Source organism: Plectropomus leopardus, chromosome 19 (genome assembly GCF_008729295.1).
Source record: "Plectropomus leopardus isolate mb chromosome 19, YSFRI_Pleo_2.0, whole genome shotgun sequence".
Taxonomy (NCBI): Eukaryota; Metazoa; Chordata; class Actinopteri; order Perciformes; family Serranidae; genus Plectropomus; species Plectropomus leopardus.
In genome coordinates, this window is record NC_056481.1 from 17,558,812 (window position 1) to 17,574,395 (window position 15,584).

General features: G+C 43.7%; 1 protein-coding gene across 1 annotated transcript in view; it reads right to left on the reverse strand.

Annotated features, from left to right (window-relative positions):
• Window positions 1-1,240: 1,240 nt before the first annotated feature.
• LOC121958391 (SH3 and multiple ankyrin repeat domains protein 1-like) overlaps window positions 1,241-15,584 on the reverse strand; it is a 52,733-nt gene continuing 38,389 nt past the window's right edge. Inside the window, exons 19-28 of the mRNA XM_042507286.1 lie at window positions 12,735-12,870; window positions 12,475-12,555; window positions 12,004-12,012; window positions 11,778-11,804; window positions 11,626-11,682; window positions 11,326-11,447; window positions 8,581-8,704; window positions 5,235-8,490; window positions 3,014-3,910; window positions 1,241-2,713 (exon numbers count right to left, since the gene is read on the reverse strand). Of these exons, the coding sequence (XP_042363220.1) occupies window positions 2,662-2,713; window positions 3,014-3,910; window positions 5,235-8,490; window positions 8,581-8,704; window positions 11,326-11,447; window positions 11,626-11,682; window positions 11,778-11,804; window positions 12,004-12,012; window positions 12,475-12,555; window positions 12,735-12,870 (4,761 nt within the window). The 3' untranslated portion in view covers window positions 1,241-2,661. The remainder of the gene's footprint in view (window positions 2,714-3,013; window positions 3,911-5,234; window positions 8,491-8,580; window positions 8,705-11,325; window positions 11,448-11,625; window positions 11,683-11,777; window positions 11,805-12,003; window positions 12,013-12,474; window positions 12,556-12,734; window positions 12,871-15,584) is intronic.

A 15,584-nucleotide genomic window follows, 5' to 3' on the forward strand; every position in this document is an offset into this window, starting at 1 on the left:
TATTTGATGGATGAATGGTGTAAATCCCTCCAATGTTTTTCTCTGTGGATGTTTATTTCATACTGTGAAAAGAAAAATGGCAGCTTGTGGGTTCATCCCCACAGAGAAAAACAAGCCCTGACATCTGTAATTTTGTTTACTATGAGCAGACTCCAGTTAGAGAAATACAAAAAAGGGGCAACCTAGAGAACTGGCGCAAACTTAAAAAAAAACAACGGTGTTATATTTACAATTTTCTACCATCAACCTTACCCTGGCCACCATGCTAGCTTAACAACCTCACATTCGTCTCCCTCCAAGTTGTTTTTCATTGTTTTTCGTGCCTTGCAGGCATCTTTCTGCACGAATGCAGCCACTGCTTGCTTTGAATTAAGCCATCTCATCTTCTCCCTCCCCGTGAGCTCAACTCTTTTGTCCTATTAGCTCACCGAGCCTGATGGGAATATAATCCTGGACCTGAAAACAATGTTGTGTTCAACCACCACAGGGCTGAGACGAGCCGCTGCCAAATGACTCAATTCAAACACAGCACTTTAAATTGGATCATTATGTGAATTTGTCAGATGAGGGAATCCAAGGAGAAATGAGAATCACGACAGCGCCGTAGTTTATTTTAGCATTTATTTAAACACCTTAGTTGTACCTCTATCATTTTGTTATCAGTATATACTTTATTTTATTTAAAGCAAAACTTTATATATATATATATTTATAGATATATTTATATATATACCTTTTATCTCTGCATACTTACGCTCATACTGTATATTCATTATGCATTTCACTAGACCTAAAATACTCTTTTAAATCATAGTACGTAATGCTTTCTACACTACTGCTCAGTCCTTTCATTTCTCAGAAAAGTCCATCATGAGACAGCATTGAGGCAACTCAGCATGAGAATACAGAGTCAGTTTTTTTTAAAACTCACATAGAGAGAATACGCATTAACTAACGTATGTCAGCTTCACTGGGGTCACAACAGGGCGAGCAGTATAGAAAGCATTTACAGAAAAACCCAAAAATAAACAAAACAAAGCTTCAAAGAAATTTGTCCACACTATTTGGAAGACGGAGATTCTTAAAAATGTTTACATACTTAATATTATTATCTTTATTATACTATATTTTTATGTTATCATTGTCATCATCATCATTACATATAGATCTATAAATGATGTGTTGTTGCCTTACAGTTGAATTCACTGCAGGGGGAAATGGCTAAAACTGGCATGTTTAAAAAAAATCCAGGGCATTCATGTTCATCTCTATGCGACATATACAGTATTTACTTTATCACTCTGAAAGAAAACACTTGAAAAGTGGGTCAGAGTAGTTCTTTTTGGGGGTAAATGTGTGGAACGAGGAAACATCGGGATTGTCATCTAGTGAGAAAAAGAAAAGTTTTCTGACCGTTATAAATGTTTTGGAAAAGGCATTAGAAAGAGAAGGTGTAGGTCAGGGAAAGCATCTGTCCACTAAACGCAGGCTGACAAACACTCGCGCACAAAATCAGACACACGGACTCACAGAGGCTGAAGGTGGAGGAAGTCAGGCAGACGGAGAAGCAGTAAAAAGCCCTTTTTTTTGATCACTGCACCTGCTGTGTGAGAGAGAGAGCGGTCAACATTATGGCATCAAAGAGGACGGATTCATCCCTTGACCTGTGCTATGGCCATAACACCAACAGAGGAAAGAGGATTTGCAGTTTGAAACTACATGCAAACCCTGTCAATTCATCTCATACATTTCCTCTTTTTTTATATAATTAGGAAAATAATAAAATGTAATTCACAACACTATCTTCTCAATACATGTATGTCCTCATTATGCACAACTTCGATTCGACATTTAAATACCCTGACCAGGTTAAAATGAATGATTGCGATCAGCACTTCGTACAAAACAAATGGCTCTACTAATAGTGAATCCCGTTTAACATGTAAGATATATTAAGTGCTCGCAAAGTACATACATACAAAGCTTACTGGGGCATCCTTTGAGGGGAATATGGCAAATATATAAAAAGAATACTATTGTTGTCTACCATTTTCTTCTATCATTTACAAACAAAACCCTTTCTCTCATGTATTCTGACTTTGGCTCCTGTACTCACAGCCTTTTGATACTCTGATCTGCTTAAAGCTACAAAACTGATGTCAGGATGTGACTGTTCTCCCAGCGTTTCTGGCTGGGCCACAATCAGTCACATTTTATCAGGGTTTACCCTTTAAGCAGCAACTTTTCTTTGAACTCAGACTTAAGTTTTCTCAAGCAGCAGATGGTGTGAGAATCCATCTGTCAGTGTATGTGAGAATATGAGCGTGTGTGTGTATGTGTTTGTCTTACAGCACAAAACGGTGTGTTCATTTAACCCCTGTCCATCAAAAGTTTTAAAGTATATTTTTAGTTAAAGAACATCATTTTCATATTTTTAACTTCCTCACACCAGGTCTTGCCAAAGAGTCGTTCCACAAATTTCAACAGGATTCTCTAGATTTGTAACAAATTTGCAAGAAAGCACTCCCCTCCCCCAACACCTTAGTCTTAGTTCAACACAACCTGTTGATGTCCACTGTTCTTCTCTTTCACATCCTCAGTTATTGTTCATCACTGTGTTTCTCTCCCTTTCTTTCATCTTTGTATCACCCCTTCACTCTCTCAGTCTGTGTCTCGGGGAGAAGAAGTGACATGCAAAGGAGAGGAGAGCCGCCTGGGGAGAGAAGGAGGGCAAATCAAAGAATAAGAATGGGCGGAAATGAAATAATGACGGAGCAAACTAAATAGGGTTGATAAAACAGGTTAATAAAGAGAGAGGGATGGAGAGGAGGAGAGATGAGATAACTTATCGAATTATATGCATCTAATGAAGAAAGGGGATGGCCCAGCTAACTTGTATGGAAGGAATGAGACACTTTGACTTTCCTTCACCATCCGGTGCTTCCTTTGTCACCTTTTTCACCTTTGACCCCGTTGCCTTTACGTGTTCCAGAGTCTATTAGTCCTCCCTCACCTGTCAGTGAGTTTCTTCAGTGCCCGCTCGATGTTCATTCGGTGTCCCACCCGTGTCACTCCCAGATCCAAGAAGTCATCCTTAGTGAGTGAAGGCAGATGTGATCCGTCTATCTCATTGTCTATAAAACGCTCCCTGTGTTCAGCCAGGTTCAGGTAGGCCAGCCAGTCGGCCACGTCGTACTTGGTCCAGTAGGGCAGGGGCTTGACGGCGAAGGGTTTGGCTGGCGGAGGAGGTGTGAGGTGGGGATAGTTGAGGCAGGATGGGCTGGGGGGCAGGTGCATGGGGGAGGAGGCTCCAGAGAGAAAATGGGTAGGGGAGAGAGAACGGGAGACGAGTAGCGGGTTTGCACCTTGCACACCAGATGGAGAGAACAGTGGAGGAGTTGAAGCCTTGTAAGCATCTCCAAGAGGGAGGCCAGGCGATGGAGGGGTGAGGGGCCCGGGGAAGTCGAAGGGGTTGCTGTAGACGGGTGTACTGGGAAGGATGGGGAGAGAAGACGGCCTGGGAGGGGTAGGGTTCTGCTGTTCAGTGTTATAGATAAGAGGACTGGGAGCCCGCCGCCGTGAGACTGAAGATCGCATCTCCTTAGTGGGACTGCACTGAAAATCAAAAGTCTGCCTGCGCAGTTTGGACCGATGCTTCGGCGACGTTGGGTATGGGCAGTAGGTTGGGGAATGGGGAGGGTGTGAATGAACTGGGGAAGAAGGCATCTGTGGGGAAGGGGAGCGGGTCCAGTTGCGCTGCACTGGGACTTGAGGGGAAGGGGAGACAGACGGGGTGGCCGATAGATTTGGTGTCAGAATCTGACGATGCTGCGGAGAGGAGGTGGGTAGTGGCGATGTGGAGCGGCCAGAAGGGGGGCTGTGAAATGCATCAGTAAAATCCGCGGAATACCTGAGAGACACACAAATGGCAGACTTCAGTTAAAATAAGTTAATATGCAAAAAATCATTTTAAAGGTCCCATATTGTGCTCATTTTCAGGTTCGGCTTTTTATTTTGGATTTCTACAAGAACATATTTACATGCTTTAATGTTAAAAAAACACAATTATTCTCACCAGGTCTGCCTGAATACACCTGTATTCACCCACTGTCTGAAACACTCCATTTCAGTGCCTGTCTCTTTAAGCCCCTACTCCCAATAAAGCCCAGTCTGCACTGATCGGTCAGTGTCCTCCACATCTGCGCTCTCCGTGTCTCTGCAATGTTATTGCAGCTGGGGAAATGACTGTAACACCACTGTAGTGGCATTTCCTATTTTAATAGATAGATCTATCTTTTAACTGGCATTGCATTGCTAGGCAACAGCTGGAGTCCATGTTTACTTCCTTTCAATTCACATATTCACTGTAAAACATTCCAATAGACCGAATCACAACGTTCATTCACCATCATTTTCAAGGTAGAAAACCACTGCGTCACATTCATATTATCAAACGGTGCTATATTTAGGATATTTTCATAGCTTTCCCTTGCTGTAAGACAACCCTTACCTACAAGGATGTGAAGCCGTTATATCAAAAACACCATACTCCAATGAGAAAAACTGTAATTTTACGCCATCGAACAGCGGAGTTGCTGCATTACCACTGCCTCAATCAGCTATTGTGTAAGGTAAAGCAGAGCAAACATTCAAATTTAATGTTCACTTAAACTGATATTGATTTTTGTAAGTGGCTAAAATATGTTTTCCTGCATCCACAACAGTACATGCATAGCTTACATGCCAGTAGATTCTGTTTATCAGACGTTAGCAAAGCAACACAGTTCATAAAATAAGCACAACAGAAATGTCAGATAGGTTGGTTGATACGACTGAAAATGACAACAGAAATAAATAAGTTCCCAGATTTACATATCTATGTGATTCAAAACAGTAGCCAGTTTTTTTCTTTGAAGTGGCTTTTGACATTAACGTGACGTCACAGTGATTTGGTCTATTGGAAATACAAAAGGACCAATTATAATGTTAATGTTTCAAGGTTGAAACAGTACATATAGTATATTTGTGACATCACAACTTCACAGAAATCCTGAAAATTTGTACAGTCACAGTTTCCGAATACAGACTGTGTACATTTCTCTGTGGATTGAGCATTTTGATACTTTCACAGTATTTATATCACTCCTATATCTGCTTTAAAAAGACATGGAAATCTGACGTTTTACAATATGGGACCTTTAAAGTAAAAGGCCGGTTGATGAAAATAAACAAACCTATGCATGGTGGGTGACTTTGGCAGGTGGCTCCAGTCATCCATGCTCTTCATGCTACTCATCTGTTGCAGCTTGGAGCTCAGCTCATTGATGATGCTTGCCTTCACACCTGAAAGAGGTGAGTGAAGTCTGCGGCCCTCCAAAACAATGCTGCCTCTTTGTACTCCATCTCCCACTTGCTCGTGCTCTCCGACCTCAACCCAGCCCACCGACTGGGGGTCCATGGGCCGCTCTAAGCAGGCAGCCAGAGCACTACTAAAGCCATCCTCCATTTTGGATCGACTCTGCTTGCGCTTCCTTTCGTCTGCGAGCACTCCATCTAATCTAACATCTTCTGGGTTGCTTTGTCTCTGCAACTGCAAAGGAGCAGGGTTGGTGCTGTTCTGCCTACGTAGTGCTACAGGCAGGACCCTCCCTCCTCCTTCCTTGTAATGACTCATCTTTGGAAACACAGGGTTTGCCAGTTTAGCACTGTGCACCTCAAATGTTTGCCCACCTGAGTAGGCTGTACAGGCATCCTGATGCTCACCTCCCCTCTCTCCCTCTCCTCCTCGCCCATCTCCTCCGATCCCTCCCCTCTCTCCTCTCAGCCCACTCAATCCCAGCATCTCTAAATGATGGTCACTACTGCTGTGACTGTCCAACTCCTCAATCCCAGAATCCACCACTGCATCTTGCCAGTCTCCGCCTTTGGGTATAATCGTAGGGTGATGAGTGTGGTCAGTGGCTTTGCCCCCTGTGCTGAGGCCGGCCCTGGGCCCTGCCATGGTTATGCTGTAGTCAGAGGATGCCGGTGAGGTTGTGGTGGTGGTGGCGGCAGCAGTGGCTGTCATGGTGGTGGTAGCATAAGTCATGGTGGCGGTGAGGGCTGCTGAGCCTCTGTCCTGAGCCGGGATGTGACAATCTACTGATGGGTCATTAGAGCCGCTGTAATAGGGGTGAGAATGAGACACAGGTTGAGGTCTGTGTAGCGATGAGGGAGGTAAAGTGGCAGCAGAGGTGCTGACGGTGGTGGTGGAGGGAGCGGGAAATATCTGTGAGGACGGGTAAGATGGAGAGAGAGCAGACTGTGTAAGGTTGGCCACCTCGCTGTCATAGGAGGTGAGGCTGGAGGTGGCAGAGTCACCACCCTGTGGAGATGCTTGGGTAGCGTTTGAGGATTTGGCAGATGGGAGAGGTGGTGGGGGAGGTGGAGCAACAGCAGCAGAGTGTTGACCCCGGTGCTGATGCTGCTGAGGATACTCCTGGACTCTCTCCTTCTTACCATTAGCAAACTGTAAAGGTGGCGGCAAGGGATCTGCAAAGACAAACTCGTCATCTGCATCTATTGAGGGAGCTGGTGGAGGGAGAACCATCAGTCCAAGACCTCCACCCGAATCTGCTCTTGCTTCCCCGAGAGCTTCATGTGTCTGCGTTGGGGCTGTGGGGACGGTATACTGAGGGATGTAGCTGGTGTTGGGAGTATCCATCTGCAGGAAGGAAGGTCTGCGGGGTGCGGGTTGAACTGGCGGTGGAGGAGGCTGCATGGGTGGAGGAGCAGGCCTGCTGTCGTACACCTCTTTTTCTCTTTCTCTCTCCCTGGGGCTCTGTGGGTAATACTGGGTGGAATACTGACTGGTTCTATCCTCCGAGAAGCGAACTCTAAGACCCTCCCTTGGTCCTCCTTCCTTTTCTCTCTCCATCCTCTCCCCACCTCCTCCTCCCAAGCGTAATATCCTTGGTGACTGTGGCCGACTCAGAGATGCAGGCGAGGTGGTGGCGGTTGGGGAGGTTAGGTGGACGGACACTGGGGAGGTATACGTAGATTGTGTAGGAGTTGCAAATAGGGAAGGAGTTGGGGTCTGAACGGGGGTGGGGAACGCTCCTACTGTGGACAGCTGCCGACCAAAGTGTCTCTCCTCTCTGCGCGTCCTGCGGTCATCCTTAAGGGCCCGCTCTCTTGCAGCTAGGGCCAGGCCAAGTGGGGACGAGGGGTCCAGAACTTTCCCTGTAAGTGGGTGGATGAAGGTAGTAGTGGCCTGGGTGCCGTACATCGAGGGAGCTGATTTGGGTTGGCCATCCTGACCGAGAACAGGGGAGGAATACTCAGGTAGGCCAAAGGCTGGCGGCATGCTGCTGGAATAGTTGACATAGCTGTCGCCGGAAAACATGCCCTCATCTATAGACTTGGAGGGCCGTAGACGAGGGGTGGGCACTTCCATTTGTGAGCCCTGTAAAGGCTGAATTCTTGTCCCTAATGCTCCTCCTGCCTCTCCTGCTCCTCCTCCTCCTCCTCCTGCCTCTCCTTGGATGTCCTCCTCAGATGACAGGAAGAAAGAAGCACTTTTTCTTCTCATATCTCGGAAACGTTCCCTCTCCCTGCGTGCCCCTCCTCCTCCTCTTTGTCCTCCGAAGGCCGTACCATATGTGGAAGTGTAATCCAAGTTTTCCAGGTTTTGCTGTGAGGAAACAGTTGGGGCAACAGTTGATGAAGAGAAGGAGGTGGACGTAGGAGTCTGAGGTGGCAAGGGGGTTAGTGGTGAAGGCAGACTGGCGTTGGGGCTGTCTGAGGTTGTATCTGCTGACGTTTGGTCCTCTACATCCGGGGTGGGCTCAGCTTCCATGCTGCTGCCCTGACTGCTTCGGCCGCTGCTGCTGGTGGAGGGCGCTTTGACGATGATGGTAGGGATGGGGATGGAGCTCTTCTCTTTGGCTGCAGCTCCTTTTCCTCTGTGCTGTCTCAGCCCATCTTCTACTTTCGACTGCTTCATCAGAGCTCCTCGACCACCCCTCCTGGCCGCTCCCCTGCCGACACCTCCACCCTGCTCCCTGTTGGCCATGTGCGGATGATGCTGTGGTGCTTGCTGGGCCTTCGGCTTAGCACTTGTCGGTGGTGTAGCGCTGCTGTAGCCTCTCCTTAACCCTCCCATCTTGCCACCGCCTCTCCTGGGCGCCTCCGGCTCTCTGACACAAAGTCCCTCAGATTGTCTGCGGAGGGTGGGGACCATGACCTGCTGGTTCATGCCAGCAGGCCCTCCCCTCTCCCAGCCTGCTTGAGTAGCATGCCCTGGCTGGGAGTGGAGCTGGTAGTGGGCTTGGGATACAGGGGGAATGGGCATTGCCGGCCCTCTCCCAGGATGAGGGCCGGCGGATAAAGGTGGATCCGGGGCAGATGTGTTAGGGGGTGGGGGGATTTCCTCTGGTCCCGGCACGGACAGGCTGCGAGCCAGCTTCATAGCGGGTGGGTGAAGATACTGCCTCTCCTCCTCTGTTACACCTGAGAACAAGAACACATGTGCTCAACAAACAGACACTATAAAATAAACTATTGTCCAGGCAGAGACTTTTCTGTGAAAATTGCTGTTACCAATAGATTTTTGGCGCATCATGACTGCGTGCTGAGCGTGGCCTGGTTGAAAATGAGCTTGGTTGTAGCCAAAACCTGGTCCAGACTGCACCATACTCACAGACGACTGCTGCTCATAGGGTTGCTTCAGGTGTCCAAACACATTTTGAAAGAAAAGAAAAGAAAAAAAAAAAGAATTTAAAGGGACGGAGGGGAAAGGGAGAATGAAGAGAGGAAAGGAAATATTTACTCAGATACAATCAAATCAAACTGATGTCTGTTGGCTGTAGAGGTAGAGGTATTTCACCAATATAGATACAAAACTAGGCTGTCTCTGTGTTAGAAAGATGCAATTACTTTTGAAAATGGTGCTACATGACCAAAGAAAAAAGGTGCTTTTGCTCAAGAGGTAGAAAACCTACAACGACCAGAGTGCAACGCACCCTGTCAGACGCTACCAGACTAGTGGGTGATGTAATGTGTAAAAAATAGTGGCTGGTTCTCGCATTACAGTTAAACTTTTAAGCTAAAACATTTTTCTAAAAATATTTGAGGCAAGAAATATGCAACTCAGTAATAGAATCTTGATTTATATTCGATCAGCACTGCCTAGTTTTATCACTTGATCAGCTTTCAGTCTGAGTTTGAGAGACAGAGAGAAGAGCGCATGTGTGTCTTGATCAGCTGTATACTCTGAGTACGTGATGGCAACAGCAGGGTTGGTGGGCAATATGAAATTGCAGAAGTACAGCCTGTAGTTCGAGCAACAACCTCAAGAGCTAGTGAAACTCTTTCAAATTATGTAAATTTCATAGTTTTTTCATGGGATCCAGAGGGTTATCTAGGCACTGGCGAGATGGAGGAAAGTTTACATACATACTGTGCATACATACTATCCACATTGTTTTGATACAAGGCTTGTTGAAAATCAGTGAAGTATCCCTTTAAGCTGATATTGATTTCAGATACAGTACAATGTGATACAGTAGAACCTGTTAGTCAGAGTATTGGTGTATCAGGCAACAGACAAGGATGAATGGACACAACCTGACTCACACTTAAATAAATGTTTTGGTGTGGGTGGTCCATTGTCAATCATTTTCTGTAAAGTGCAAGGAGGACAGGAGAAAACACACAGCTAAAAAAAAATAAAAAAAAGCTGAAGACCAAGCTGCTTTAAAGATAGGAAACATTTGCTAGCATTAGTCACTTCCATGACTAAATATCTGCTACATCCTAAAGCAGCTGAGAAGCTCTGTATTTGATTCTGGTATTGCAGGAGTGGGAGAGAGGTTCATACCTGTTCATCTGTCCCCTTCCAGACATGTTCTAAGTATGTAATACTTTTATTTTTTTAGCTTATGGGAAATTTAAAAAACTCAAAAAAAAAGGCCGGAAGCAGATCTACTCTTTCTCCCTCACTGAGGAATAATAGACTTGGTCTCCACCCCGCCCACTACTGCTGCTTATGGTAGGTTTATCAGTGAAGGAGCAGTGTGCATCAAAATGGCTGGCATTGGAAGAAACATCAGAGAGATTCAGCAATACATGTTAAAGCCTCAGTCAGACCCTGACTCCGATGAGGAGTCTATTGTGCACCCATGGATTGATTACTGAATAGGCCTGCTGGGCACAGGTCAAGTGCTAGCCCCCCTAGCCTTCTCCTGCAAAATGTCCCTCAAATCAACATGTACTGACCAGGAAGGGACTCAAAATGACCACAAAGAGAAACAAAATGACCAAAGAGAAGCCAAGCTGGGAAAGAAAAAAAAAAAACAGCTCTTCTGGCACTGGACATCAATATGACGTCAGAAAGACATTGGACTCTTTCATCAAACAGACGGTAAATTTTGTTTGGAATGAAAATCCAGCTGACGATATTTCAAATGTCTGACAATGTAAGAATTTTGCGTTGTGTGGACGGTAACATTATGACGTTTTGCAGACGCCAGGTTTTGGTCTCCATACCTTACAACTACATGTTATTCTACATGAAGATTATCTTAACATGAGACGTTTGGATAATGTTGATTATGTTGATTTTGGTGGCCAGCTGGGAAATAGACACTAAATGACAAAAAAAAAAAATTACCACTAAAAACCACAAAACCACATAAATATACAAAAAAGACCACGAAGAGACGCAAAACCACCACAAAGTCTGTGTGTCTTGTTCCTGAGTAAGTATCAGGGGTGGGGCCTTTTCCATATCTGTAACCAGGGGCCCACTGTCTCATGATCCGCCCATGTCTACACTAAAATTGGCAACTGGCAGACATATTAGAAGTGTAAGTAGCATCTTTTTTTGTCGTTCATGTTGTGTGTTAGCTTGTGAGCTTATAGGCTCACTGGCAGTGGCTGACACAGCATTAGTGGTTGTGAAACACACATGAATAGCTGCTATATGGGTTTTTTGTTAGATTATCAAAAGAAACTAGAATTAGAAAGCAATTGTCTTTTGTGTTAATGACGTACCTACTTTACCTTGCCTACGTTTGAATCTCAGATTTAAGGAAAGTGCACAGACACAGTGCAATGAGTAGGAATGTGAAAACACCTCTCTAAAAACAAACTTTGCACAAACAGAAGTCAGTATAGTCAAGATCAGACAATTTTGGGGACATATACATAATAAAAACATATTTTTTAGTGGAGGGAGACTTTAATGTTTTGTAGATAGGGCAATTGAGTCTAAAAAGCCAGCAAGATCCTAAATTATGGTAACAACTAAGACTAGGATAATTTCCTTTCAAATCCCAACAGTACCTCAGTGGAGACGTTGGGAACAATACTCTTGCTCCGGTCCCTCTTGCCTCCATGACCCCTCTGGCCCTGGTTGTCTGATGTAATAGTGTGTTGGGCAGCCGCCAAGATTTCATCCAGTTTATCTAAAACAGAGACCAAGCAGGGGAAGGACAGAGAGGAAATGTAGAAAGGTAGTGAGAGGGAGCATAAAATAAAAGCAGAAACATGAAAAGTAGGATTTCAGTGAGTGCCCTCTCCTCCCCTCAAGGTTTGAAAACACCCTTTTACAGTATGACAAGAGTGGTGCGAATGATTTCTTACTTAATGCCATCTGATAGACTGTCCTCTTCTTATCAGGACCCTGAGAGGACTCGTATTCTGAAAAAGCAGGGGGGAAAAAAGAGCATCAAACAGGCTGACTTTTAATTAAAGCTCAGGGGCTGATAAGGAGAAAGATTGAGGCTGATATTCACCTGCTTTCTTTTTCCATGGAGAAGCAGCTATAGCATACATAATTCGGGGAAACAAAAATTAGGTGTGACTTGAACTGCTATGCAGTCATGTTTATTAGGCAGATGAAAGGGTGAAATACATACTCAGACACATGTGATGGTGTGAATACTGATGTGGTGAGAGGGATGGTGATAGTGATGGGGACGGAAATGATAATGAGAGCACACAAATCCATGATTCTCCCACCTTTGTCCACTGTGTGCAGCACATTTCAAAAGAAAAAGAAACAAAAAGCAGTTTGTGACACCTGACATGAATCATTTCACAGCCTGTTTAATTAAAACCTTTTTTCATCATAGGTAATATCAAAAGTGCAAATTAATAAAAATTAAAAAAAAAAAAACCTCTGTTCCCATCAAACTATGCTAATGAAAAAAAATAATATCGCACCTGGCCTGGATAATTTTCTTGGCTCTCTGCATAAACTCGGTTAATATTTAATGCTGTGTTTCCCTAATAGTGCCATGGCACTGTACCATCATCCTGCAGAGAGGCTGATAACCAGCCTAAAAAGCTATTTCAAATTTGACACCCCCCCTTCCAGAAAAAACACAACTGTGGGGGACTCAAATCTAATTACATTTTTACATGTTCTTTCCAGACCTCCCCTCCTCTCTATTCTTTGCATTCAGTCCTTTGTCCCCTCGATCATCTTACCCATGTCTTCCAGCTCTGATGTCATTGACTTGGAGCGCAGGGCAATGGCAGGAGGAGTCAGTCTTTTAGTCTGCTGCGGGGCTGCCAAGGGAAGCCAGCCAAATGCAGACTTAATGTTTAGTATTCTCGTATAAACATGCAGTCACCAGTGACAACCACACTGCAACAGGCTTTTAGGGTAAAGTAAACATGCAATCAGCTTTATCGTCACATCATAAACACAGGATGGAAATGACATACGAGGAAAGTTTGACTCTTACCTCTCTTCCGAGCAGTGTCCTCCAGTTCAGGGTTTCGAGCAACCATCACAACTTTCACCATGAGACTGTTGCCGCCCTGACGGATCATGTTGACCACCTGCCGGTGACCAACCTTCACCACATTCTGGCCATTCACCTGACAGACACAAAGATATGTAATGACTGAACGCTGAATGAGCTGTTGTGGTGCAATAAAGGACCAGCGGGTAGGATTTAGAGGGATATATTGGCAGAAATGGAATATAAGTATGTTTTCTTTGGTGAATAATCACCTGAAAATAAGAATGGTTTTGTTCTCCTTACCTTAGAATGAACAGTTTATATCTATATAGGAGTGGGTCACTAGTTTACGAAGCTCGGCATGTTACACTGCCATGTTTTTACAGTAGCCCAGAATGGTCGAACCAAACAAATGGCCATTTGCGTTTTTACAATTTATCGCTAGACACCACCAAATCCCCCTAAATTTTACCCACTTCACCTTTAACGTTCAAAGAAATAAAAAAAATAACAAACTTCAGAGTTAATGAGAGTCTTCTGGTGACTACTGCTTCACTGTGGTAATGCAACTTTCCTATGTCTGGTGTAAGTTATTTCGCTTTTCAGCCTTTGCCTCCAATATTCATAATTTTGCAGTGTTTTGGACAAGTGCACCAGCAATTCAGGCAGAGGCTACAGTAAATCACAGTTACGAAGGCTCGGGCAGCTACATAAGTGACTCATATTAGGTTGAATATTAATTAGCAGTATCTGTCAGCTTTAATAGAGGTTTGACAATCACCATTTTTAGAACTTTTCAAGGTAACATACAGGAATGTTTAAGGGTACAAAATGGAGAGAAAGTCTGAACTGCTGGTGCTTTGTTGACGAGGAACAGCAGCAACAAGGACGGCAACCCTTTATCAACCCTGACTGAAATGCAGTATATTCAAATTATTTACTTAGAGTAAAAAAACGACAGCCTTGCTGACTATTAGACACAAAATGAAGCAATTAAACTATTATTATTTAACACAATATCTGGTGCAAACAAATGGTGGATGAATGACTTGCGTTCATTAAACTTGAACTTGAACTTCACAATCAACAAACTTTAAAATCCCCACAGACTGCATCTAATCATTTTTCTTTTTGTGTGCGTTTGGCTGCATTTTACTGCATTATCATACATGTCGACACAGTCTCTCCCCCACATGCTCCATCTCTCTTTCCCTCCAACAGTTGGGTATTTTTTGTATGTGTACTTTATACATTTTGTTATTTGTTGTATCCTTTATCTCCTTTTTAGTCACCATGAATGTGTTTATTTCCTGCAAATAATAAAAGTATAAAAGTAAAACTAATAATTAAAATATTGAATAAAAGTAATAAACATACTTGCAGTAGTCGTCACAGTTTTTAAAGAGCCAAAAGCAACAGCCTACATCTATTTATAAAATAAATGTCTTTACTGACCCTGTCACTGGCCTTTGCGCCCAACAACCAGCCCAGCCCACCTGAAATCCTCCTGCATCTCCAAATACACACAGATTTGTGGCTGCAAATTGAATTAAAAACACAGTATACATTTGCACAGCTTTATTTTCTTAGCCATTTAATTGGTATATGCTGCAAGGCCGTTGTATTGTTAGGTGTTCCTGTGATCCACTTTGCAGATTTCATCTACGCGTGATCTTCGGATCATGCCAGAAGTGTCTTTGTCAAAAAGTGTCGTTTTTTTTCGTGTACCTGCTTCTATTTTGATTGCCTCATATATACAGTATTGTCTTTATTTGTACATTTCACAAAATAATATGTGGCACTCACTTGGCTGCACCTGTTGTATTCACTAGTCGAAAACAAGAGATTTTCTTTTTTTTTTTAGTTAAAACTTAAAGCCCTCTCCCAAAACATATTATTGTGGTTCCTGTCCATAGTTGTACTTGTTGTACAACTATGTCAGTGGGAACAGTTGTAATATATGCTTTACCACAGAGTTTTCCTTTATGGTTCATGAATTCTTATATTCGACTAGTTCAAAAATGAGGAATATACCCCACGAAACAACAACGTGGACCCAGAAATGCACAGTGCAGCAGTAATGGTGATTTTTTTTTTTTTTTTACCTGACTGTGGCTTCTGAATATAGCGCTTTTAGTAAATCTCAGAAACTCAGATTAAGTTTAAAATTAAGTCATGCTGGTTTCAGTTATTTGTTAGTCCAAAAAATTGATGTGCCAGTTATGAATCAAAAGTTTAAAATGAACTACTACTTTTTATTGACCCAGGAGCGACAAGTCCTCATCTCCAATGAAGCCCCTTTCCCACTGGACTAAAACTACCACTATTTCCAACTAAAATCTGGCTTATGTACTTAATGGGAAAGATTACAATCAAATGACTTTGCAGCAGTCACAGGTATTTTTTGGCACCAGCCCGGACTGGGTCTGGTTGGCAGTGATGGAAATATGACACTTCAGTGAACTAACTAATTTGAGCCCCTATGGTGATTCAATGCAATGACCAGCCTCCACAAAATACCGCCTGTCTCTGTCAGCGCTTGAACATAGTTTAAAATTAGTTGGCACCGTTGAAAGACAGACTGATTCAGTAAAAGAGATAAAAAAGAAGTAATCATTGTACCATTTTCACTAGCCTCCATGCTGCTTTTACTAAGCTGTTTTCTGGCCTGTTTGTGACATCAAATCTGACAAACCAGAAAAAAACAAACAAACAAATAAAAAACAAACAGAAAGGCATACTCATCTGCAGCAGAGCTGTGTACAAGGCTCTAGTGTACTTGCAATGGGAAAGAAGTCTATTGCCAATAACAAGTTCCCGCATAAAAAAACCCCAACACTCACATGCTAA